The 27,277-nt window shown below is 34.8% G+C and overlaps 1 protein-coding gene across 1 annotated transcript; it reads right to left on the reverse strand.

Annotated features, from left to right (window-relative positions):
• Positions 1-6,581: 6,581 nt before the first annotated feature.
• LOC130737884 (uncharacterized) lies at positions 6,582-27,022 on the reverse strand. Its single transcript, XM_057589741.1, has 18 exons — positions 26,852-27,022; positions 26,284-26,741; positions 25,999-26,185; positions 24,810-25,115; positions 24,431-24,520; positions 23,240-23,713; positions 22,989-23,096; positions 21,402-21,532; positions 21,179-21,308; positions 19,812-20,175; positions 19,237-19,731; positions 18,957-19,135; positions 18,723-18,881; positions 18,286-18,360; positions 15,673-15,790; positions 14,405-14,556; positions 7,637-7,852; positions 6,582-7,442 (listed from the first exon to the last, which is right to left on the reverse strand). The coding sequence occupies exons 2-18, from the start codon at positions 26,496-26,498 to the stop codon at positions 6,801-6,803; spliced, it is 4,041 nt and encodes a 1,346-aa protein (XP_057445724.1). The 5' UTR covers positions 26,499-26,741; positions 26,852-27,022; the 3' UTR covers positions 6,582-6,800.
• Positions 27,023-27,277: the final 255 nt, after the last annotated feature.

The following is a 27,277-nucleotide window of genomic DNA, read 5'->3' on the forward strand; positions in this document are numbered from 1 at the left end:
GAGCATGCAATTCCTGGCTTTATTTTCTGCATATAATCTATATATATATGTAAAGGAGACTTGAGGTTTTGCATGTATTAAATGCATTAAACCATAAAGCTCCCATACATTTATATTAAATATATTAAAAAATAAAAAAATATTAAATATATTGAAAACTGAAAAAAAAATTAGAAAACTATTCAACTACTAAAATAAAATAACAACATTCATAAACTTAAAATTGACTTGGGCTTTGCATTAGATAAATATTAAAAATTAAAATTAAAAAATAAATATTTATTAATAAATAATCTATATATATATGTAAAGGAGACTTGAGGTTTTGCATGTATTAAATGCATTAAACCATAAAGCTCCCATACATTTATATTAAATATATTAAAAAATAAAAAAATATTAAATATATTGAAAACTGAAAAAAAAATTAGAAAACTATTCAACTACTAAAATAAAATAACAACATTCATAAACTTAAAATTGACTTGGGCTTTGCATTAGATAAATATTAAAAATTAAAATTAAAAAATAAATATTTATTAATAAATAATTTAGATAAAATAATTTTAAAATAAAAAAAATTATATCTATCAATATCTATCTATCTATATCTTTATGTATTTGTGACTTTGCTTAAAGTGATTGTATGACTACTAAAAAAATTGCTTATTGCAAAAGAAATGTTTAGCATTAAATAAGTTATCTATCTATATCTATATCTATATCTATCTATCTATCTATATCTATATCTATATATTATATAAAAGTGAAGTTTGGCAACAAGGAGGGTAAAATAGTCATGCAATTAACTATGGCATATGAATGAATATTTTACCATGGGTCTTTATGTAATTTTGTAGAATATTTTCTAGGAAATCAATCTTGACCGTTGATTAGTTTTGATCGTGACCGTCCTTACAATTTATTTAAATATATTTATTAACATTTAAATCATATAAGTTATGGAATTCCATTGGGCAAACATAATTAGTTTTCATTTATTGAATTATTAATTCAAACTTAATTAATATCTATCTATATATCTATACTTAAAAAGAAGTTTATGCAACCTAGATGGTAATACATGTTTATATTCCCAAAAAACTTAACGTTTTAAATTTAAATATTAGTTAATGTGTGATTTTTATAACATTGATTCTTTGTATTCCATTAGTTTAATCAACAAAATTCAGCTTAAAAAAAAATCAACAATTATTTCAGAAGCATACTTATTTTTAAACAATATTTTTATTTTCTATGTGATTTTTGTGAGTGATACAAATATGTTATTTTATTGGCACATAGTTTTTCATTTATTCTAAATTTATAGAATTTATGTAGTTTTGTTTTCATTGTCCAATCAAATATTTATACATTTTCAAAAAAAAATATTTTTAATTCATCTCTTATGAAATTGATTTTAAAATTTGATAACACTTTAATGATTTTATGACTTTAAAAAAATTATTGATCTTTTAATATTCTTATTGTTTCAACTTCTCTAAATTAATGATTCATGACTTTTCATTTTCCAAAACTCTTCTTCCAATTTCAATTGATTCTAAAATGAATATTATTTAATGAATGGAATGAGGAAGATAATTGTTAAGGCTTTCCATATCCTTCATGGTTTAGTCTCTAGATATAAATACTCTTCATCTGTTTGATTTGTCCTCATATTTCCTATAACCCCATCTACACTTTTGAGTTGCAGAGTTGTCAGTAACTTTTATGCAGGGTTTTTTTTTGTTGCTGTGAAATTGGTGAGCTACCAGCTTTTGTTTTAGGTTTCAAGTTTTATAAATCCTGCACAAAAAAACAATGTGATTTTTAGATAGTGTACATATTCTGTTTTGTTCTTTATTGTTTTCTTTAGATTTTCTATAAGGATGTAAGATTAGGATTTCCGGAACACTGACTTCATGTTTATCAATTTACTTTTTGTGTGATTTACTTTTGTTGTAGATCTACTCTCTAAGGTATAATGTAACTGATGTGAAGTTTCTCATGCTAGGCTTGGTGTTAGCCATTAAAAAGTTGTACATATCAAGGTAACCAACTAATTAAACTTTATGAACTCTCATCTTTTATATAGTTTCTTTATATCTTTCTTCTTAGTTTGATTCAATCTTTCCATTGCCTATTTATCATCCTTGAAAAATTTGGTATGTGGCACTGAAAAGTTTTTGTGAACATCCTCAAGGGATTGACAACACCTAAAAAATTGCTTTTCAGTGGCGTAATTATTCATTCATATCATTTTTTTTCTTGAGAACAATATTCATTCATATCATTTAACATCTAAATTATCATTGCATAATTTTTTAAAGATTGTTTTGTAGGCTGGAAGACCATTTAATTGGCTTTCTATGTCAATTTTGAAGGTATGCTTCGTTGAGTGTGATAGATATATTTTTATGTCATATTTTGGCTCTTTGTCAAATTAAGAAAGATTGTTCTTCAATTTTATCTTCTTAATGAATAAAAGTTTATGCTTTTGGAAAAAGCCCACTTAGAATGTAGATCTATCATGAAGACATTTTGTTTGAATGACTATATGACAAAGAATTTCTAACCTTCAAGTTAGATTTTCATAATAAGTGATTTATCAATTTTTTTTATTATTGACATTTTCTATACCAAAAATTGAAGGATATTGGTCTAATTTTATTTTCATTTTAGAATTGAAAAATAATCCATTGATATGCATGCTTAGTCTATCAGCAACTATTATTCAATAAAACAATCAAAAGTAAAATCTAAAGCACAAGGGAGAAAAACACAGGTGAATATAAAGAAAACTCATTAGTATACTTTAGGGGTTATATAGAAGTTAGAAAATATAAATTTTAAAGATTCAATTTAAATCTTCCTTAAGACATCAATTATTTTATTTTTTAAAATATTTAAATATTTATGTAAAGCATAATGTTGGATGTTTTAACATTAAATTTTATATGAATTAAAAAATTACTCACCAAAATAAAAATATCACTTTTTTATACATTAGTTAATGTTAATCTTGAAAAGTGAATATCTGACAAAATTTTATAGAACATGATAAAATATTTTGTATTTATATAATATATTAATTAATATTAATATTAATATAATTATTAATCTTTAGAAATTTAAAAAGATAAAGATGGTGGGTTTAATATTATATCAATACAGAAAATAACATTCTCATTATCCTTTTTTCCTGGAAGTATATAAGTATTAAATTAAATGATTTTTAAGTATATTAAAATTTTAATTATTTACCTCGAAATTTTTTTTAATGAGGTTATTATTATTTAGCTCATTACTATTTAGTTCATATAATTTAGAGAATTTTGTAGGGCACAGTTAATATGTTTTGATCTAGAGAATTCTTAATTAATATTGATATTAATACGTAAAATTTAAAGGTGGTGGTTTTAATACTAAATATGACATCACTCCAAAGAATAATTTTTTCATCGTCCCTACAACTATATAAATTAGTAACACCGCTCATTCAAAGCGTGCACTTCGTATAGTCTGTGTTGACGTATTTACATTGAATTAAGGCTTGAACTTTTAGTCATTTTCGTTTATCCCAGAGGTTAGATATTGATGTTTTAGTTTATATTATCTAAATGTGCTATAACTTGCTCTTTGATTTTGTAATGATTTCCTCTTGATTCCATCCTTCCATCCTACTTTATATTGGACAGTTTCCATGGTTTACTAATAGGTTTTTTCATGGTTTACAAATAGTTTTTTTTCATGTTTTTTTCATGGTAAAAGAAAATTTCAAATTTATGATTTCTTATATCTAAATTTAATTTTAAGCTTTTAATGCATAATATTTTTTTATAAACGTAACAAAAGTAACATAGATTTTGAGAAATTATAGGCTCTACAAAAGTGAGGTTGTTGCTAAATCTTACAAAGGGGCTCATTCCTTTCGAAACATAAGAAAGATATATGAAGTTACATATGACACATTCAAGGACGCGTGTTATACGATGAACTTACTTGAAGATGATAAAGAATACATCGATGAAGTAATAGAAGCTTTGCATCTCGGTACTGCAAACAATCTTTGAAGACTTTTTGCTACTTTACTGTTATCATATATGCTTTTAAGGGCATAATTTGTTTGGAAAGAAATCTGAGAGAATTTAAGTGATGGTATTTTACGTATACGAAGAATTATTATGAAAGGCAGTGGTGAGTACATTTTTAATCAAAGTTCATAAAAAAATCATGACAAAAATCACAAAAAAAAGAAATTATACTGCTTCTGCAAAATAAAAAACAAATACATTCATCACTTGAAAAAAAAACAAATTTATGTTTACTTATATCTAAAATTAATTTTGTTCTTTTAATTCATAATAAATTTTCCTTCAATAAACATAAAAAAGAACACATATTTTAAAAGAAAAAAATATTCATGATAAACACAAATGAATAACCCCCGTGCATCGCACGGGTAAAAATACTAGTACATAGTATGGCTGGCTTTGCATAATGAGCGGCACTACAAGTATTTAATTGCTCGAGCTCACAAGCTTTCATGTTTGTGACCAAGGTTGCAATGAATGTAGAAATCGCAGTGTTGGAATAAAATCATCAAGCTTCACTTTTCTTTATGTACGTCACAGGAGCGTACTATATATGTAATGCATTCAAAACTTTATTTGTAATTAATTGTAATTTTATTGCACATTACAGTGTTGAATTAATATCACCTGAGTCTTTTTGTATATTGTTTTTGAGTTCATTTTGGTAGCGATTAGTAGACGGAACTGGATGAGATATACAGGTTCGGGTTCTTTATGTGTTTGTCATGTTTTTAAACACAAAATTGCCCTCTATTTACATAAGAAAAATATTCAAGAAAAATATAAATCTATAGATATCTATAAATTTATGAGATACAAAATTGTTATTTATTTAATTATCTGACCAATTAATAATTATGCATGTTTTTTTTTTCATAAAATAAGCATTTTTTGTGTTTATTTTTTTTATAAATTTAGTTCTAATACTTTATTATAAATTAAAATATTAATAAAAATTTAATAATTTATATTATAATATTAAAAGTAATTTATATAGAATTCATGTTTTGTAAAACATATTTTATTAGAAAAAAAATTAAACTCAATTTTTTCTTCACATACACGCCCATATATGTATGTATCATAATATATATTGTACAGTTAAATTTTGAAAACAGCTACAGGTTCAACCAAAGATCCTATCAAGTTGCACGACACCAGAAACTGAGACCAACCCATATGTGCAAACTAAAAGACCCAAAGAAAAAGTCGCCATATGGCTAAGACCTAAACCTGCAACAGAGACAGAAACAAAAAACAACTAGAAAATGAAAAGGAACCGGACAAGACAAACACGGAACCGCCAACGCTGCCTCCAAACCATTGAGGAACTATTGTATAGTAATTATCCATTTTTTCCTTTGGTCGGTTATTGTCAAAACAAATTGGGCCTATAGGTAGTAAAAGAAAATTTGAGCCCTTAGGCATGTGCCTAATTGGCCTAGTGGCTTCCACGGCAATGGAGATTTGTGAATAGAAACTGGAGGTGCAGCCTGGCTTGGATCAATAGGGAAGGTAATGCCCATGCATATTAGCTTGCGTGTCAGGGAGGCGATCTCATTTCAGGTGTTAGAGAGTCGGTTGATCCCCCCGAGCTGGAGTACTTCATTTTGAAGAATAGAATGGCCTTGCGCTAGCTTTCCTGTTTTCTTTTTCTTGTCTGTTAACTTTCCAGTGTAAAAAAAAACTAGGAAGTAGACGATATTTAAGTAATTTTTAATTGAATTAATAGTTGTACTTTTGAAGTTAGTATTTTAATCGTATTCTATGTTCTAAAAATTCTCAAATGAACATAACACCTTAGACATATCTACGTTAACTAAAATGCATGTAGGGAATTATAAACTAAAAGTTAACTAAAATGCATGTAGGGAATTATAAAATAAAAATAAAAATGCATGTAGTGTATACAATTAAGTATGTGTATGTAGATACCTAATGTGTAAGAATGTATTAAAGTTACTATCCAACAAGCTATAAGTACTAAGTATTTTTTGTTCCATCATATTTTAAACTCTACCCATTGTCATATATAGACCTGGGTCAGATATGTGCTATGTTTATGTCATAGACTATTTATTCGGGACAAGTTAATTCGTGTCAAGCCTGATTTATTTCGTAATATTCATGGCAGTTGAAAAGGTGTGTACATATATATACACACTTATGTAAGAAAATTATCCCAAATATGAAGTCATGATGTAAAGATAATGAGTGGGTTTATCAAAATTTAGTTTTGCTTAGTATGAAAATATCGAGTGCTTGGATTAGAAAGTGGAGAGATTGATCCAACATATAGTATCCAGATTGAACCTAGGTATGCAACTGGTTACAAAGAACTTAATTGGTCCATACAAACGATATTTGTGATCTAAAAACAAAGATGGAGACTTAATTTAATGACCAAGGAATTATTAAAAGCGTATCATTTAGTGACGGGATTAAATTTAATGTAGCCCCTCGTCCGAAGTTATTCTAGAGACTAGATTGCCCTTTAAAATAACATTACTTTCTATACTTTCAGATGTGAAATAATTAATACTATATTATGACATTGAATGGAATAGGGAAGGGTGGGTGACTAACTAAAATTACCTCCAATCCCATTGCTAAATACACTGAAATCAGGACTTTATGGGAGGGGAGGAATGGAGAAGCAGAAGCTACATATAGTTTTATATGTGCAAGTTCTGACTTCTGATCTTATCAACCATACATTTCATATTCAGAATTAACTTTCGTGAAAACAAACTCCACGGAGGCCATATCTATGTCAAAACCATGACTCTGCCCCCCATACTGCAAATATAGATGTTCTTTGGGAGATGAAGGGAAAGGGAGGATTTCAGAGATATCTGGTAAATCTGGTCTAGGCGGAGGCGAAGTTTCTGTCTTCTTTACAGTGAAATAGATATCAGCTAAGAGAAGCCACACAAGATCAGCATCAATAGATGCAAGCCCATGAAGGGCATTTAGGGAAGCATCGCGAAGTCCAACTACGCTGCTACAAGCTATCCCTACAACCAGACCACTTACCTTCTTCAGAACAAGTTCTAACGCTGAGGTACTCCTCTTATTTCGGCATAAATCCGCAACCATGTTAAGCACTGCAATCTGAACCTTCAGATAAGAAGTCTCAGCCAATGAATCCTCTGAACTTACAGAACTGCTTCTATAAGGAAGTTGTAAAGGGGTCCTGTCATCATTGAAATAGGTCTTTTTCCGAAATGGGGATGTCGTCAGAAGTTTCCACAAGTGTGTCCCATCAGTGTGGAAACGACGTGTGAAGAAATCTCCTCCACAGATTTGCACAACATTGCTGATCACATTCAGAGATCTCCGGACAGCCTGTGTATACGAGTTACATTATTATTTAGCAATTTCAGAAGCACAAAATATAACACGAATAAGTCTTCGACGAATGAAATTCCACAGGAGAACACATACAATCATCAGAACGAGCAGTTCAAGTCATTATTTACATCCAAATATGGAAATCAAATCTTTAAACAAGCATTGAACATGAAAGAAGGATTCCTCACCACTGGGTTTCTGTTCTGGATACAAGTAACCAAGAATGGCCATATTTTATTCATTGCCGGAAGCAGCCTGTTTTCATCAGCCCCTTCTTCAATAGTATCCAAAGTATCCTTCAGCAGATACAATGACAGTGATTGTAGTGCTTCTTCTGTTGCTTCTTTAATTTCTCTTTCATGTTTATAAGCTGCTTCTACTTTTGCTAGTGCCAACAGGCCACTCTAAACCCACAAATGATCCAAATTAAGAAACCACAAGATAAAGTATTTGTTTTAACTGATTTTAGAGTGATAATCGAACCGCAACATAAAATAAACATGTTAGACATATTAGGCACCATTATATGTTTCATCAAAGGAAATAATATCTGACAAGCACTTTCCAAACACCAGCCATTTTGTGTCAAGGTTTTGTCCTATAAGAAGAATATAATTCATTTGAAATATTTATTTATCCTTTTAGATAATAACCACTTAGGCCGTACATGAGCTTTCTTTCTGCTAAGAAAATATTCACTAGAACAGAAATTCCTGAGAAAGCTAGAACTCAATTAACGTCCACTATTAAATCTCCCCAGTAACAGCAAATACAGAACAGAGCAGTGAGTCTATAGATTGCCTTATCCCTGGGCCTTTTTTTTACGGGCCTTATCCCCATGCTTTGATATTGTTGTAAATAAGGAATTAATATAAGAATTATTATTAGAATATTATATTCAGTATTAGGAGATTTATTCTCTTATTAGGAGATTGTGTACATAATTAGTTATTTCCTTATTTAGGATTAGTCTTCTTCTATATAATGTAATTACCCTTTGTATTCTCTGATTAAGAAATAATAATACAGTTTCTCCTACTTTCAAGTTGGTATCAGAGCTCCCGATCTTGGGAGTTCTGCTTCTGCGAAAAAAAAACCCTAGCCGTCTTATTACGGCCCTTTTATCTGGTAACGTTTTCTGTTTTGCCATTGTTGGCTTATACTGTTTGGAGGCCTGTGCTCTTCATCACCGGCCTGCCAACCTCTGTTCCTGACTGCGATTGCGATTGCACAGAGAGGGTTCCCCGTGCCTTCTGGTCCTGTTTCCGAGGGTCGTTTCCTCACTTTGTTGGTGTTTTTTCTTAAGAAGCCTTTGGTTCTTCCATTCAAGGAGAGTGCAATCTTCTCTGTTTCTGTTATTTTCCTCTTATTTCCCTTCTACAGTAACATCTCTCAGTATGTCTGGAGACGAGATTCCCATACCTAAGGAGAAACTCACTTCTGGAGTGAAAGGGGTCTCTCTTCCACCTTTGACCCACAAAGATCTCCCGGTATTACAAGGTTCCTTTCGCTTGGATGGGCGCAACTACCTCCAATGGTCCGAGCTCGTCCGTCACACTCTCATAAGTCGCAAGAAAATCAGTTATATTGAAGAAACAGCCCCAGCTGAAACTGATCCACAATATGACACATGGCGTGAAGAGAATTCTCTTATTATGACCTGGTTTTGGTACTCTATGATTCCGGAAATTAGCCGGAATTATATGTTTTTCCCTACTGCCAAAGAGATTTGGAATAATCTGGCACAAGCATACTCTAAGAAACAAGATCTCTCAGCTTGTTATGAATTGGAAAATAAAGTTTTCAATTCTAAGCAAGGAACTCTCTCTGTGACAGATTACTATGGGACCTTGAATGGTCTCTGGATTGAATTAGATCAGTATCAAAATCTGAAGATGAAGTGTGATTCTGACTCCACAACATTGAATAAGTTTATTGAAAAAGCGCGAATCTTTAAGTTTCTCTCTGGGCTTAACTCTGAATTTGATCCGATTCGGGTCCAAATTTTGGGTAAAGAGCAACTCCCCTCTCTCTCAGAGGTGTTCTCTATAGTTCGTGGTGAAGAAACTCGGAGGACAGTGATGGTGGAAGACAAATCAGTTGATGGTTCAGCCTTAGCCTCTGGAAAGGGTCCCATAAAAGGATCCACCTCTTTCGGACGCCCTAACCGTGATGATCGCCCCAACCGTGATGATCGCTTTAACGGTGACGATCGCTTCAACCGTGATGATCGTTGCACTTACTGTAAGAGGTCTGGTCACACCAAAGAGTACTGTTTCAAACTTTATGGAAGGGAAAACGTCCTTGCACGTATGAGCAAGTCCAAAGGTGCTCCGCAGAGGCGTGCAAATCACACAGCTTCTGACATGGAGAATGATGGTGAAGTCCCACCTGTACCACCAGCAGAAGATGTTCCTAGCCTTAGCAAAGCAGAATTGGAGCGTCTGAGAGCTTTTATGGACTCATTGAGTAAGCCCTCTGGTTCTTGTTCTCTCACAATGACTGGTAAGAGTTCTACCTTCTTATCTCTTAATGCTTTGAGTACTGAAAATGACTGGATTATTGACTCTGGTGCTACAGATCATATGACACCTCACCCCTCACATTTATCTTCTTATTCCACTTACCCTGGAAAACATTATATCACTGTTGCTAATGGATCCCAAAACCAGATTACGGGATGTGGTAACATTCACCTTAGTCCATCTCTTCCCTTAAAGCGTGTGCTTCATGTCCCAAAGCTTTCTAACAATCTTTTGTCCATCCATAAACTCACTCGAGACTTGAACTGTGCAGTAACCTTTTTCCACTCTCATGGTGTTTTTCAGGATCTTGCCACGGGACAGATAATTGGGATTGCTAAGGAACAGGACGGGTTATACTGTCTGCAGCACGAGGAAAGCAAGTGTCATCAGACGAGTTCAGAGTCCTGGAATACTTCTCAAATATGGTTGCGACACAAGCGTCTTGGGCATCCCCCTTTTAGTATTCTTAGGACCATGTTTCCCCATTTATTTTCAAAAGTGTCAGTCGAATCTTTTCATTGTGATGTTTGTCAGTTTTCTAAGCATCATCGTTCAACTTTTCTTCCTAGTAATAATAAATGTGCTCAACCTTTTGATCTTGTTCACTCTGATGTGTGGGGACCTTCGTCCATTTCTAATGTTTCTGGTGCAAAATGGTTTGTTACTTTTATTGATGATTGTACTCGGATTACATGGGTTTTTCTTATGAAAGATAAGTCTGAGGTGTTTCAATTATTTGTTAACTTTTTCCACATGATTAGAACACAGTTTGGGAAACCTATTAAGAGGTTAAGGTCAGACAATGGGAAAGAGTATGTTAACAAGAATTTTTCTGAATTTCTTACAAAAAATGGTGTTGTTCATGAGTTGACTTGTGTTGACACCCCACAACAAAATGGGGTTGCTGAAAGGAAAAATCGTCATCTTCTTGAAATCACTCGAGCGTTACTCTTTCAAATGAATGTTCCTAAGTTTTATTGGGGGGAAGCTGTCTTAACGGCTGCTTATTTAATTAATAGGTTACCTTCTAGGGTTTTATCTAATGTTAGTCCTGTGCAGGTTATGACTAGCTTTTTTCCGTCAGTGCCCATTAAGTCAGGGCTTCAAAGTCGTGTATTTGGCTGTTCCGCCTTTGTTCATGTTCATGGTCATCATCGGGGTAAGTTAGATCCTCGGGCTATTAAGTGCATCTTTATAGGATATGCCTCAGATAAAAAAGGATACAAGTGTTATCATCCTCCTAGTCGTCGTGTCTATATATCCATGGATGTTACTTTTCAAGAATCAGAGTCTTTTTATCCCAATCCTCAGCTTCAGGGGGGGAATACTCAGGAAGCTGAGTCTCCAGAATTGTCTGTTATTCCTCTTCTACAGGAGCCCTTGATGCCTTCCTCCATTTCTATCACTGAGGACAGTGATGATGATGACAATGGTCCTGAACAAGTACCAAATCAGAATGATGACAATGGTCCTGAGTTAGTACCAGATCAGAATGATGACAATGGTCCTGAACTAGTACCGGATCAAAATAATGTTGACAGGTTCAGGATAAAGTACCAGCGGAAAGTAAAACCCGTCCTGATCCAACAACAAGACCAACCATCTGATCCTGAGGTAAGTGTTCCGAACCCTGAGCCTAGTAATTCCTATGAGCATAACCTTGATGACTTACCTATTGCCTTACGAAAAGGAAAACGTTCTTGTGCCAAGTACCCTATATCCCAATTTGTGTCTACTCAAAATCTTTCTGTGCAGCATCAGAGTTTTATTTCAGCTATTGACTCTATTAGAGTCCCTACATCAGTACAAGAAGCTTTAAAAGATAAGAACTGGATTCAAGCCATGAATGAAGAGATGCATGCACTGGACAAAAATGGCACTTGGGAGATTGTTGAGAAGCCAAATGACAAGAGGACAGTAGGTTGCAAGTGGATATATACCGTGAAGTACCGATCTGATGGCACACTTGACAGGTATAAGGCGAGGCTAGTTGCAAAGGGATACACCCAGACCTATGGAATTGATTATGATGAGACATTTGCTCCGGTAGCAAAAATGAACACCGTAAGGATCATTCTTTCCTTAGCAGCTCACTTTGATTGGGAGTTGCAACAGTTTGATGTTAAAAATGCTTTCTTGCATGGAGATTTGGAGGAAGAGGTGTATATGGAGATTCCACCAGGGTATGACCCTACTTCAGGAAGAAATAGGGTGTGCAAACTGAAGAAGGCTTTATATGGGCTCAAACAGTCACCCCGAGCTTGGTTTGGGAGATTCACTAATGCTATGGTGTCTCTGGGTTATAAACAAAGCCAAGGTGATCATACCCTCTTTATCAAACATACTCGAAATGGTAAACTCACTCTTTTGTTAGTCTATGTAGACGATATGATCATTGCAGGTAATGATGAACTTGAGAAGCAGAATCTGAGGAAAGAGTTGGCAGCCCAATTTGAAATGAAGGACCTTGGAAAGCTGAAATATTTCCTAGGTATGGAGGTGGCATACTCGAAGCAAGGGATTTTCATATCTCAAAGAAAGTATGTCCTTGATCTTCTCAAAGAGACTGGAAAATTGGGTTGTAAGCCCATGGGAGTGCCGATAGAGCAAAACCACAAGATTGGAAGTAGTGAGGAGGACCTTAGGGTTGATAAGGCTCAATATCAGAGACTTGTGGGGAAGCTCATTTATCTATCTCACACTAGACCTGACATAGCTTATCCTGTTAGTGTTGTCAGTCAATTTATGCATGACCCACAGGAGAGACACTTACAGGCTGTGGATAGAATCTTGCAGTATCTGAAGGCCAGTCCAGGGAGGGGTCTGTTGTTCAAGAAGAGTGAGCAATTGTCTATGGAGGTTTATACTGATGCAGATTATGCAGGGTCAATTGTTGACAGGAGATCCACTACTGGATATTGTATGTTCTTGGGTGGAAATTTAGTTACATGGAGGAGCAAGAAGCAGAATGTAGTTGCCAGATCAAGCGCAGAGGCAGAGTTCAGAGCCATGGCTCAAGGAGTTTGTGAATTGTTGTGGATGAAGATCATACTAGATGATTTAAAAATAAAGTATGAAGCTCCCATGAGACTCTTCTGTGATAATAAGTCTGCCATTAGTATTGCGCACAATCCAGTCCAACACGACAGAACAAAGCACATAGAGATAGACCGACACTTCATCAAAGAGAAATTGGATAGTGGTCTTATATCTACACAGTACGTCCCCTCAGGACTTCAGTTGGCTGATGTGCTCACCAAAGGACTTCCCTTGGAGCGGTTTAGAGAGCTTACTTGCAAGCTGGGAATGATAGATATCCATTCACCAGCTTGAGGGGGGGTGTTGTAAATAAGGAATTAATATAAGAATTATTATTAGAATATTATATTCAGTATTAGGAGATTTATTCTCTTATTAGGAGATTGTGTACATAATTAGTTATTTCCTTATTTAGGATTAGTCTTCTTCTATATAATGTAATTACCCTTTGTATTCTCTGATTAAGAAATAATAATACAGTTTCTCCTACTTTCAAGTGATATAAAGTGGAAATTAATGAATAAGATATCCTCTAAAAGCAATACATAAAAGAAAAATCTTAATATAAACACCAGTACAATAAAGCTATGCACTTTGTTTAAAAAATTAGGAGAGAAACACTTGAAAAGGGAGACCAGTTGTATGAAACTGGTTCTTAAATTTACACTCACAATCATAATAAACACAACAAAATAACTCACCACACTTCAATCCTATTTTCTAACATGGACACCAAGATAACTTCATCACAACCTAACAAACTAAAGGGATCCCCAAACTAAAATACAGAAACTGTGAAAGCAGAATTTTTCTCGTAATCAAATTCTATTCAAAAGCTTTTGGTTGGTCAAGTGAACGAGAGAACATTTACTTTAACCTCTGGTTAGACCTTTTAAACATGCTGTTCAAAATTTAAATGTCCCATTTAGTGCTCACTCTGGATACTTCATTTTGGAGTATATCTAATATTTTTATTTTTATTTAATTCTTTTTGAACAAACTTATATTAAAACAATCAAATAGGAAATTCTTTATTTTTAGTAGTTCACTTTAATTTATGGTTACAAAATAAAAATAAAATAAAAAACAGTCTAAACTCTAAACTACCAAAGTTTCTTTTACTGCTCACCATCAATATTTTTTCTCCAAAATTTCCTTCCTGTCTCTTCCAGTTATTTTCCTACATTATCTGACAATCCCAACTTCACTGTATCTCTTTATTTTAAAACTAACATAGTTTATTCAATAATGGAAGCACCATTGCTCAGCCATTCGTGATAAAATCTACAAAACTACTAGTGGAAGCCAAATTGATGAAGGATTGTTGTTTTTAATATTTACATCAACATCTACAATAATGAAAGTGTAAAACAATTTTCAAACAACATATACCTCAATTATATCCAGGGCGGCCAAGCATATCTCTTGGTTGAATGAAGCTAGAAGAGGGATTGCTGCAGTAATACATGAACCAGCAATGGAACCAACTGTTCGTCTATATCTTCTAGAATCATTTAACTTCAATGAAACATCCTCCCATTGGTCTACAGAAAAACACTTAAGTAAGAATCAAGGAACCAACATTAACATGAAAAAACAAGACCACAGAATCCTGTTGATGCAAAAACGTTACGTAAGTCCTTTTATACTGCTGTATACTAAACATGATCAAGGAAATTGATATTATTAATTAAGTTATGTGTGTCAATAGGAGACCTAGGCACTTGGTATGGTAATCCTACAAACATTAACAAATAAATGAAGTGTAGTTGATATATACTGGGTATAATCAAGGTAAGTGTCATGAGCTGTTAGGTGAAGAAACAAGATTAGTTTTTATATTATATCTCTAACACAACAAGAGCCCTTTAGGATTCAATAAAGGATAATGCAAAAGGCCATCTACGTTGTGCGGAATCAACCTATATTAAATGAATGAGGCAACAAGAATGGAATACTATATCATTTATACAGGCTCAAAAACCATATCATGATTAACTATCTCAAGAACTTAAAGGCATACATATTTTAGAACAGATTTGTTTTGGATTTTTCAAAATCTGGAGACTACTTAAAGGCATTTAGATATTGTCAAAGGACAAATTTTTTAATATCAAAATTCCAGAAGAAAAGATCCCAAGTATACAGCCTAAGAAGCGTCAATCTGCATTGGACACACCTTAACAACATCAAACTTAAAATTAGTCACATTTTAAAGCATATTTTGGCATAATGAGCAGCAGATCGCTACATGCAATTGAAGGAACCAAAAGCTGAACTCTACCAGAGACTGCAATAAGTTTGTTGAGATACCTGTTACGAGATATCGATTAGGAATTCAGAATATGTTTTGTTGAGAAGATTTGCTAAGATATGGTTTGTTAGGATTAGATTCTATACTGTTATAATTTTGTTATGATAGATTGGGATAAGATAAGATCTTATTGTCTAGACTTTGTAGACTAGGAAACCTCTAGAAATCTAGTCTATAAATATTTTACTTCTGAATCAAGTATCAATCAATTATTCGTAATTCTTTCCAGTTTCAAGAAAATTGAAGGATGCATTCAATATTCAAGTCAACGTTACAAGATTCAATGACAAGTTTCAAAGAGAACTGCACAAAACAACAATCTACTAGATGGAATTTCATTCTGAACCTTGCGTTGTTTCTTCAGCATTGGAGATTATAGACCTGACATCTATGGCAAATGACTCTGCCTGAGGGGGCAACAGACGGGCTTCATGTTTTGATGCCTTCACAATTTCTGCTACAGCCTAAGATCAACAAATTCACAAATAACCAACTGATATATGAATTAAGTATAATTTTTTAACACTAAAACCATAAGACATGCATGCTAAAGAGAAAGCAAATTCATGGCAAAAGGAATAGCCATAGCTGCTTTTAAAGCAAGAAATTGGCAAATATGTCAATCTATAAAAATTTAAAAAGAGCTGCGCTAAATCTGTCTTTAATACAGCGTTACGTGATTCACTGATAGGTATGTGGGTCAGATCTCTTATATTTTCTTCACCTTACACATTCTTAACTATTGTGGGACTCCATACATAACACTTGAATTACTAACAATAAGTCTCCCTTAAGTGTGAGTCACTACCACATGATACTATGACCTCCCTTCAAAGGAAACTACAACTGGCTCTGATACCACTAGGAATTTGAGTTAGGCTTAACTTTACTGCAAAAGTCAAGCTTAGAGGTGAGGGGTGTTCTACCGTTTATAAGAATTCATGGCCATACCTCTAGTCAATGTGGGACTTAACATGTATCAACACAAATAGCGCCTCAATGCAGTAAAATATGGTATTATTTACTCTTTCAGGCCTGATTATATGATCATGACCTGAGTATAGCAGTGTTTAAAGCAAGGTTATTAACACCGGACCGGTGATCGGACCAGTGAGGGCAATGGTTCACGGTTCATTGGTTCAACCGTAGTTGAACCGTACAATTAAAATAATATTAATTTAAAATAACTATATTATATATAAAGTAATATTGAATAAAAAAAATGAAATCCATAATTTCATACTACAAATAAAAATCATAATTAAAATTACACAAATAAAACCCTGCAACAACTATATATCATGTATCAAACTTGGGCTGACAATTTGTAAGAAAAAAAATGTCACAAAATAAAACTTGACTGAGAAGTTAAATTTATATTTACTTCAAATATCTTACATTCAAATTGATATCAAATAGTTTGAAAGGATTGATTTGAAATTAACTCAATTTTTGTCTTTTATGTCTTCGTATAACGGTAAAAAAATCTTCAATACATCTGGAAGATTGAAATGGTTTTGGTATATTGATTCAAAACACAACAAATTTGTTTTTCACAAAAAAAAATAACATTTTGTATGAGAAAAGGATCTAAGTAAGTGACTCTTATTTTAATACACAAAATAAGTAAACTGGGTTGTCTGTAAAATAAGATGACCGTGGTCCGTGGGCCGTAAAAAGAAGCAATTGACATAAAATGAAATGGTCTGTAAAGTGGTTGGGCCTAAGTTAAAGCCTTTTAGGGTTTGATATGCAAAAGTGCTTCTTCATTCAGATATCATCTTGCCCTCTCCCTCAAAACAGCGCAGCCTCTTCCCTTGTTCAAGCTGCAGCTCGTTTTTTTGTTCAATCAGCTACCAAGTTGTGACAATTGTTATTTGTTAGCGGGTGTTTGAGTCTGAGACCCTATTTTTCATCTCTGATCTCTCTTATTCTTCATCGGAGCCTTCCCCTCCTTTCTCACTCATTCTCAGCATGCTGTGCTTTTTGTCTGGTTGTAATCATGACTGAATGATGAACCGGTCCAACCTGTCTAACTGCCGGTTTTGGCCAGTTTAGCCGGTTTTTGACCAGTTTTACCGGGTTTTGACCGGTTCTCATCCGGTTTTCTGAGCATTTCAGACCGTCCACCAGTCCGGTTCCCGGTCCGGTTTTCATAACCATTGTTTAAAGTGATTAGGGAAGAAAAAGAAACAATGAAATAGAAGCTATAGGCACTTCGAGAGGCCTTACTCTCCCAGGGTTCAATTCCCACATCCCAACCTGCTTCCCTCCACAACCCCCTTGCCTCCTGTATCCCCCATTCCCCTACAGTTAGTTTTTCCCACTAATTCTCCCCACTTCCCGTGCACTGCCCAGGGCAGTTGGTTACACATTCTCTCTCCTAATCATGCACGGTGCATCCTACCTTTTTGGCATCCTCGCATACACCTTCATCGTAATGGGCTTCATTAGGACTGTATCAATCGCTAAGTACCAGATGAAGAGTAATATTGAGATAAAGGAGAGGTTTCCTATTAAACATAATATTAGGGTTAATTGTCCTAGTGTTAGTGAGCTTAGCTTATACCTGCTTGGGCGTAGTTTTAGTAATAAACACGAGTTAGGTTAAGGTGTTGTTTCACGTTACACTTACAAAACATTTGTTCAGTATTAGAGGGAAAGGAGTTAAGAATGAGGTCGGTATCTAAATAAAATCCAATAAAGAAGGAAATGAGAGCACAATTTTAGATGAAGGGGGGAAATATGCACACCAGTGTTGTTAATTGCGGATGGTGGAAAGCCGAAATCCCGCCATACATGACAAATAATGGCGGAATATTGTGGCCATATGGCGGGATATCAGCCATGACGGAAAGCCAAAAAACCACCATGAGAAACTGCCTTGGCAGATATTTGATAACACTAACACATAGATATATACATACAGAGATAGAAGGAAACAGGGGTTGTAACAAACCTTTAAAAATGGTACAGTTAAATGCGGATGTTGATCTCTACCCAGTATTTCGAGTTCCATTGACACGGAGCGCATCTGTTCAATTGCACATCACAGGACCATAAGATTTTAACCAATAAAGTCTAAGCATGTTGGAAGGTAATTTTTTACTTTGTACATACTCGAGGGACAAAAAGTAATTGGTACCATCAAAGGTAATAGAGTTTCAAGGATGACCATATAGATGCAACGGTAAATAAAAGATTCCCAATACTAACTGTCAACTGAGCATTATTTAGAGAATCAACCTTTCTTTAGTATTTGAAGACAGAGAGAACATAAGACACATGGCACATACATAACAAACATCTAATGGCCATTAAAACAAGAATTATCACAACATACCCTAAAACTGAGAAGATAGTGGCATCAAAACAGTATCAAATGTGTGGTCATACCGGTTCCTCCAGTAGTGGCAATATCTTGTTAGCCACTCCAATGTAGGACAGTATGGATGCCAGCACATTTGGCACATGATGATTAAGGTCCAAATGGCGTAATTGCCGACATATTGAATCAATCACATAGTCTGCATTTTCCAAAACCAAGTGTCCAACCTGCATAATAAATACATCTATGATAAAAGTAAGAAAATTTAGGAAATAAATTAAGATCATAACGTATAAACTAACCGTTGGATAGCCAGATGAGGAGGAAAGTATATGCAAGACTGTATCTGCAGCATTTCTAACTTGGGAGTTTGAAGAACTGAGATTCTCCAGCAATAAATAAAGAGAAGAGTGAAGAAATCCATTTGAAACAAAATCTTTTCCGAGGCATAGATTAAAGATACCAACTCCATCAATAATAACCTGTTTCATATGAAGGAAGCCATTGCATATGTTACAAAAATATGCTCTAAAGATAAATGTCAACAGACAGAGAATAAACAGCCATGGAAAAAGTGTCTTTCCTCATGTAACATTGCGGAGTCTTGGAAAAAGTATAGACTAATATCTTCGACAGCAAAATCAAGCTGCAGGTCAGCAACTCTGCGATCAACTGGGACATTCCACACCTCAGCAGATAGATACTCATGTAAGATCTCACCAATGCAATCAACTAAACGACTTTTTACACCTTTATCCTTTGGCATCTTCCAGAAAGATTCACACAATGAACAATCAAGTTTGTCAGACTGATCCTGACCTCTTGTGCTAATAGAAGACCTATGAAACTTTCTAGCAAAATCACTCACTGCTTGATCTGATAGACCAAATATAATCTCATTTAGCATGCATGCAGCTGTGCTTGCCTGCCGCAATAACTGTCCAGAACCAGTCCTGTCATACCAAGATTGCCAGCTTTCTTTTTTGTATTCTTTTAAACGGAGGTCAGTAACCAATTTACGGAAGTAACCAAGCAGAGTTTCAGTCAAATGCGACAGAAGACCTTCACTTCTATGATCTAGCAATGGCAGACAAAGGTAACAAGTTTAGAACAAACACTGTGAGAGCTTTAAGAAAAAGTATTTATTTTGAAATCACCTGCGACTGAAGATAAAGCCAAAAGTCGGAGAATCCATGAAAGTGGCTGGTATAGCTTAAGACTACCAACATAACTGAACCAAGGGGGCATACGAGGAAGCTTTTTGTTCTCGTGTGCACTTTTAAAAGGTCCTTGTGTACTTTTTTCTTCAATAAGGCTGCACTTAGGGGCTTCACATGAACCAGAATTTATAAGGGGAAGACCATAACTAAAGAAATTAGCTCCAGATTTCAACTCAGCAATCGAGGGAAGGTATCCGAGGGTTGATGATCGACTTGAAGTAATTTTTCCAAGCGAACCAGAGAACACTGAATTATGGCTTAGACATGTAGCAAACACATCCAGAAATTTAGCAGCTCCTACCTAATCATTCAAAAGAGTCAACTCTTACCAAAACTAAATGTGTAAAATATAAACATAAAGGAGACATACAATACCGTATGTTTTTATGAATGTGTGAGAAGTGAGAAGCAATAATTTATAGGACTGACCTAGACAAATATGATTAAACAATGAGCATGCGACTGTATATAATTAACATATATGATCTAGCTTGAGGAGGGAGTTCAGAGGCATATCAGGTTAGTATTATTGAGCGTTAATGGGCCAGGACTCACAAGTTATACTATAGTTATCCAAATTTTACAGATTACACACATGGAGAGCTTTACCCTTTAAAGCCTAATTAGTAGATTTGATGAACCGTTCTCTTGTCTCTAATGTGTGCGTGTGCACCATGTGTCAAACATCCATCAACCCCTATTATAGTAATACTCCCTCCATCCCTAATTATAATAAAAAAAACATGTAATAAGGTTAATTAATGTATAGGTTTTAAAAGAATCTATACAATCTTCCACATTTACCCTTAATTAATGTACTGAGTAGAGTGGAAAAGCATTAATTATTAGTGGTAATCAAAATTTTGGAATTACAAAAGTATAATAAATACAAGGGCATGGAAAATGATAATCAATATTTCCAAAATCTAGTAAGGGGCTTTTATATAAAGGGACACCAGGTATGTCTCTAAAGGGTCTAATAACTAGGGATGGAGGGAGTAATAGACATCGAATCCTAATTAAATAAGAGAGAAAATTATGAAATATAATGATTAGGAAACCACTTCTAAAGTGATAATATGATATGAGACATTTTCTAGATATTCTAATAAAAAAAATATTTCACCACAAAATATGGAAGATGTCAGTCATTCACAAGCAATTGATGTTATCTTTTCTTTCAATGCAAGCTTATAATATAAGCCATTTTGTACAACATAAGATTATTTAGCTTACTCCATATACGTATCTAGGAAAACAAAATGTAAAGCAAGAACAAGTGGAATTATTGTAGAAGCACATACAGGAGACTGAAGATGATCCACCAATAGACGAGGACCAGAATAAAATATTATTGTCAATAATTGTTGAGCGTGTAACACCGCATTTGACTCCTCATTACTAAGCACCACTTTGGGAAGCTTTTCAAGGTGCCTGAATTTGTAAGAGGTAATATTTCTGATCATTGAAAGAAATAAAAGGAAAACCATCCTAAGTGAGTAATTTATGTCCAATAAAAAGATTAACCTAATAAATATATCGGCAGCATCACGTTCAATAAGAGTTTTCCGATTCTGTGAGAACAGACACTCAAGGAAATCTTGTGAAGTTGAAGAGACATCATCAGATTCATCAACAGCCAAAGCACATAAGCACTCCTGAATCATTAGCGAAATGAATTAAAAATGAAAAGCAATTTACAAGAAAAGATTACATGACTGATGATAAATATACTCTAATAACCAAACCAAATATAAAATAACACAGTAAACAAATTAAATATATTAAAATTTGTGTTAGACCTAATTCCACCCCAAAACTAGCTTAGAACTTAGAAGTGAGGGTTACCATAAATAAACACATATTTGGCCATATATGTAGTCAATGTGAGTCTTCTCAATGCACCCTCTCATGCCCAAGGCTAGACATCTAGAGTGTGGAATTTGCAGGAATAAACATCTGCGGGAGGCCCATGTATTGGGTGGTCTCAAATAAACAGATCTATGATAGACTCTGATATAATGTTGTCGGGATCGGGATCCTACTCAAGATAGGAAGAATGGGTGCAAGATCGTAGATCGTTGGGATTGGATGGTAAGATCCTACTAGAAATGCAAAATATACTTAATAAAATACACATACATAGATGATGAAAATAACCTGATTCACATGAACTTAAACTAGAAAGAGGGCTCAAACAGCTGCGCAATGGTCGACGGCGGAGGTCGTGCGCAGAGGTCAGTCAGGTTGAAGATCGGAAGTGGTTGCAGAGGTTGGGCAGCCCGAGCAGGTCTATCTTTTCGGGCTGAACCCCATAAGCTCATTTCCAAAACCCTGGTCCTAGGATCAGATCAAGATCCTACGATCCTTTCCCCAAATATCAGGATCCAGGACAAATCATGCTCTAATGAGACCTGTGTGGGACCCAGATCATAAAGCCCAAGAAAAATTGCAAGATCGTGGGATCCTAAGATCCGGATCGGGATCTTGACAACTCTGCCATATCATAATTTAGGTTTAGCCTAACTCTACCCTAAAAGCTAGCTTAGTGGTGAGGGTTGTTCTACCTTATATAACCACGTATTTAGCCATGTCTCTAGTCAATGTGAGGCTTCTCGACATATAATATATATTTTCATGAACCAACTATCTCGGAAGCTTAAGTTGTTGGGTAAAGGACATATGAATGGTTTTAAATTATATTTCTAACACACCACCCTCAAGCAAGAGCCCATTGGGCTTGAAGCGTGAGCAATGCACAGGCCCACCTACCTTCTACTGAAACTCAACTTTTTTACTAGAATAATGGGCAACGATGACTAAACTCTAGACCATTTGGTTGGAGGCTCTAATACCATGTTCAATTTTTTTATTCTTGTAGTTACTAGAGCTCCAAAAGCTGACAAGGGAATGGAAACAGGGAGCTGTGAGAACACTGAGAACTACGACTCATGGGGGAATCGAATCCAATATTCAGTGCTTGCTACATGTGCAAGTTTTCACTAAGCTACAAAGCCATCAACAATTTTTCATTATATTATGTAACCAAAATAAAACAAACCAATGGCACAATCCTAGCAAAAATTATTTCCTATTAACTAGTTTAGAGCTAACCAGAAGCATCTGTCTACTCTCCCGCAGTGTGTAGAAGCACTCCAATAATAGTCCTTTTATGGCCTCAACAAGTCCCTTTCTCACCTTTTGTGAAGAGTGAATACAGATCTGAAATTTGATAGGTTCACTCATCACATAAAACATTACATTACAATATCAAAATAACAAAAGGCACTGAAGTTCTAAATAACTCTGAAGTCTGCAAAAAAAGGCAAGGAAACTAGATTCATTAACTGTCAATAAGGACATACTTGTGGGAAAGTTGCACTCAACAGCTTATTTACATGTGCTGACGTCTTCTGGATCCAATCTTTTGTTCGGGTCACATGCAAAGACTTGTTCTCTTTGACAGGACTGGTGCTCCCTATTCCTTGAAGTTGATTTTGGGAACAAGAAATGTTTTCTGACTCTACACTTCTATCTTCAAAAGATTTTGTTTTAGCACAATCTTTATCTTGCAAGTAACGGAGCTCCTCCAAAAGAGAAATACTAGATTTACACTCATTTGAATCAAAGTTTGAAGACGTTTCAGTATCCAGGACAGATGCATTAGCATCATCTTGGAGTACTATCATAAGGAACTCTGCTAAACCTCTAATTGCTTGATCAATAGACTCCATGCTTCCAGCAGCCCCACTTATCATTGTTTTTGCAGCATGCAAAACTTTAGCTAACTGACTAACAATGCCGGGTAAAAAGAAGGCTAATGCATCTGCAGAACCAATCTGCAAAACTGAAGAGAAAATTTCAGAGGGAAGACAAAATGTCCATATGAAAAGAGCCAAAATATAAAGAAAAGATAACAAAAATAGAAGAGAGTTCTAAAACAACACAGAATGAAGAGTCCCTAACCCTAAAACCAACAATTAGTTTTTCTCTCTCTTCCTTTGGTTTGGAGAATGACATTTAATAATTAATAGGACTCACACTAATGATATATGTAAGTAGTTCATAGACAACGTAAATAACCTCTAAGGATGAGTTTTTTATGCAGTGCTAGCTTAGAAATAGAACAATTCCAAAGGGTTTCAACTTTCAAAGATACAATAAAGGTAAAGCTTTATGGAGGAATCCTGTTTGAGCAGTTACTTGACGTATTTTGTTGGAGTAGAATGCTCAAAGTTTCAGAAGTGTTTCATTATCTTTATCATTGTAGTGGAATAAAATTATAGAAAATATTTTATCCATTCTATTTGGTCCCTTTCCATGGTTTTTTATTGGAACCTCCTTATCAAATGTTCAAAAAGACAGATCTTTATTGCACTTATGAACTTGTTTGTTGTATGTTATTTTATTTTTCTCTTTTACTGCCTATTCTAGAAGGATAACTTACCCTCTTATATCTACTCGTGCATAGACCATTCTACAAATACTTCCCTTTCTTTTGCAAAATAAATAAATAACTCCTAAATCCTTTCCAAAGAGCTTGCTTATTACATTACCTTAGCAACAAGCACCCGCAGAGTTTTGAAGGCTTCAATTCGAAGTCTTGAAGAACCTCGTTGTCCCCTTGCAGACTCTGTATCTGCAGCCTTGTCATAAACCAAATTGGTATCATAAATTTATATGAGATGAGGTAAATAACGTATAAGAACAAAATAAAGAAGGGAGAATTCCTATTAAAGTCCTTTTCAATAGAAAGATTTCTGCCTTGATTACTTGAATAAAAGAATGCTTATATTCAAATATATGTATGTTGATTATTATACAAAATGTGGTTAAGAACCAGTTATTAAAAGAACTTAATTATGTACCCCAGCCCAACTCAAAAAAGGTGATTTGGAATTTCTCCAAAAAATTCGACTACGAAAGTGAACATACTTTGAGAAGAAGTGATAGCCAGTGTCCTACAGCAGCTGATGCAGCTTCAGACCGGAGAAATGCAAGTAGACATTCTCCTGATTCTGAACCATAATTGAAGGTTTTATGAAGTCTATCATTATAAATGTTATCTGAGAGTGCAGGCAAACCAGTAATCTGTTTACATGAGCATGACACATCACAACAGGAATGTAAACTTAAAAGCAGTGCCCTGAAACACAACAAAATTCCTTCACGAAACTCCTCTGAAGCCTCGGACGGTGACAGCAAAGCCCCATAAGTTAACTTCTTCAGTAGCACAACCATCTGTTAACGAACAACATATAGGTTAGTTTTATTTATTTTTTACTTATTCTAAACAACAAAATTCAGTTCAAACAACTGCTCAGACAAGCTTAATGACTGCCTATGGAACAAGCTTATAATGAGGGGTACACACTCTAAAGCAGTGATGTGTTAATAACCATGATATATATACCGAGTACCTATGCAACATTCCTCTACAAACCATTTCACTGTGAATCCAAATTATTGACGGCAAACAAGCTTTGATGCACAACAGTGCTATCAAATAGCGGCTACGCCGCTATAGCGTAGCAGATTTTTGGCTAATCGCAGCGCCGCTATTGCCCACTATAGCGCGCTATTTGCCGCTAAATAGTGGCCGAATTAGCGGATTTTTGGCTCACCACGATGGTCAGCGATCGCGATTTGACAACACTGGATCACAGTATGCATATCAGCACACAATCAAAATACATTAAAACCATTTAATTATAATAATCAATAAAAAACCATGGAGCTGAAACCAAAGGGAGGAAAAATGACCATGAGCTAACTATGTATAATTGCATCACATTATAATGCACAAGATACCTTCATTTGTTTCGCAAGTTTTACTCCAGAAAATATTAAGATAAAACGTTTTCATGAATTTTCTGTTAATGTACATTCATTCAGGCTATAGATTTATTTTGCTTTTTCCCCCTCTTTTCCTAATGTTGATAGCAGTAAACTTCTCATTACACAAACTGCGCACTTAACAACAACAGCCCAGCTTTATTTAATTCAACAACATAACACCGAGCAAGTAAATAAACATCCCAGAGTAAAATTTCATGATTTGAATACAACAAAATCCAGATAAAAATTTAACAAAAAACGCGAAATGCAAAATTAATCAGCCCACCTGATCCACAGAATTCAAATGACACTTGCTCAGAAGTTCCTCCAAGCAATGAACGACGCCTTCAGCAATGCCATCACTCACTTGAAAAGGTGTTTTGGGGACATACATTTCCTGAGAGTCAACCTTCTGAGATGATCTGCATTGAATTGCGGCGTCGAGGAGCAGAAGTAACGGGAACAAAGTGTAGCTGAAACAAATTACATTAGGAATTAGGGTTTTTAATTCATGCATGTTTGTTTTTATACATAGAAAAAAAAAAAATATATATATATATATATATCTTACTCAAAGAACGGTTGTAAATCAGAGGATGAAGAATTGTGAAGGAAATGAAGGAGTTCCGGGATTACAACAAGAGAAAAATGCTTCTGGTTCTGATTGTTAGGGTTACGGATTAGGTCGAGAAGTTGCAAAGAGTGTGATTTCAAGCGTTGGAAGGTTGTGCTTCTGAGTTCTTCTTCTTCTTCTGAGTTGCTCAGTTTCTCCATGTCGTCTTCCATTCGCAAAACGTTGATGATCGAAGAGGGAGATGAAAATTGAAGTAGTTTTATAGAGTAAATAGAGCTTGCTTGTTGAGAGTCAAGAGCGAAACCAGAGGTTTGACGGAAATGACCTTGAACCCGGGAAGGTTGACGGCGAGTGTTCGAATGCTGAAGGCGACGGCGGAGTGTTGGAGAGAGGAAGTACCAATTAACCACTGTGTGCTAGTACCAGCTATGGTGAGATTTCCAATCTCCAACCTCCTAAACAAGTTGGATTTATACAGAAGCAAAATTGAGCAAGTTTAGAGTCTTCATCTCAGGAAATTCACGAAAAGTATCAATTAACTAGTATCAATTTACTCAATTTGTACCTTTAACTGACCACTAGAAAAATCAATGATACCAATACCAGTACTGATGCCCGCCGAAGCACGGTAGTGCGCCAGTAACCGTGGCGACAGCGACGGAGGGTGGGGAAGGGGGAACTGCTGCGACGGCAGGGCAGAGTCTGTGGCGGTGGAGCGAGATCCAAGTCCAGTTAATTGGGTTTTTTCTTTCACTAAACCTTAAATAATATCTACCGTTAGATTCATCTTAAAGTTGAGATTAATTTTCACACTGTAGTTATTATAATTTAAATACTAAAATTATCTGCACCATTTGATAAATCAAACGGACACAAATACTGCAGGAGGGGCTGGAGGCTGCATGAGAGGATCCGGATTCTTGTTTTCCTAGCCCCATCCGCATTTTAAATTCCAAAATTACCCTCCATTTAAAATAAAGGCTGTCATCTT

This window comes from Lotus japonicus, chromosome 2 (assembly GCF_012489685.1).
Source record: "Lotus japonicus ecotype B-129 chromosome 2, LjGifu_v1.2".
NCBI lineage: Eukaryota > Viridiplantae > Streptophyta > Magnoliopsida > Fabales > Fabaceae > Lotus > Lotus japonicus.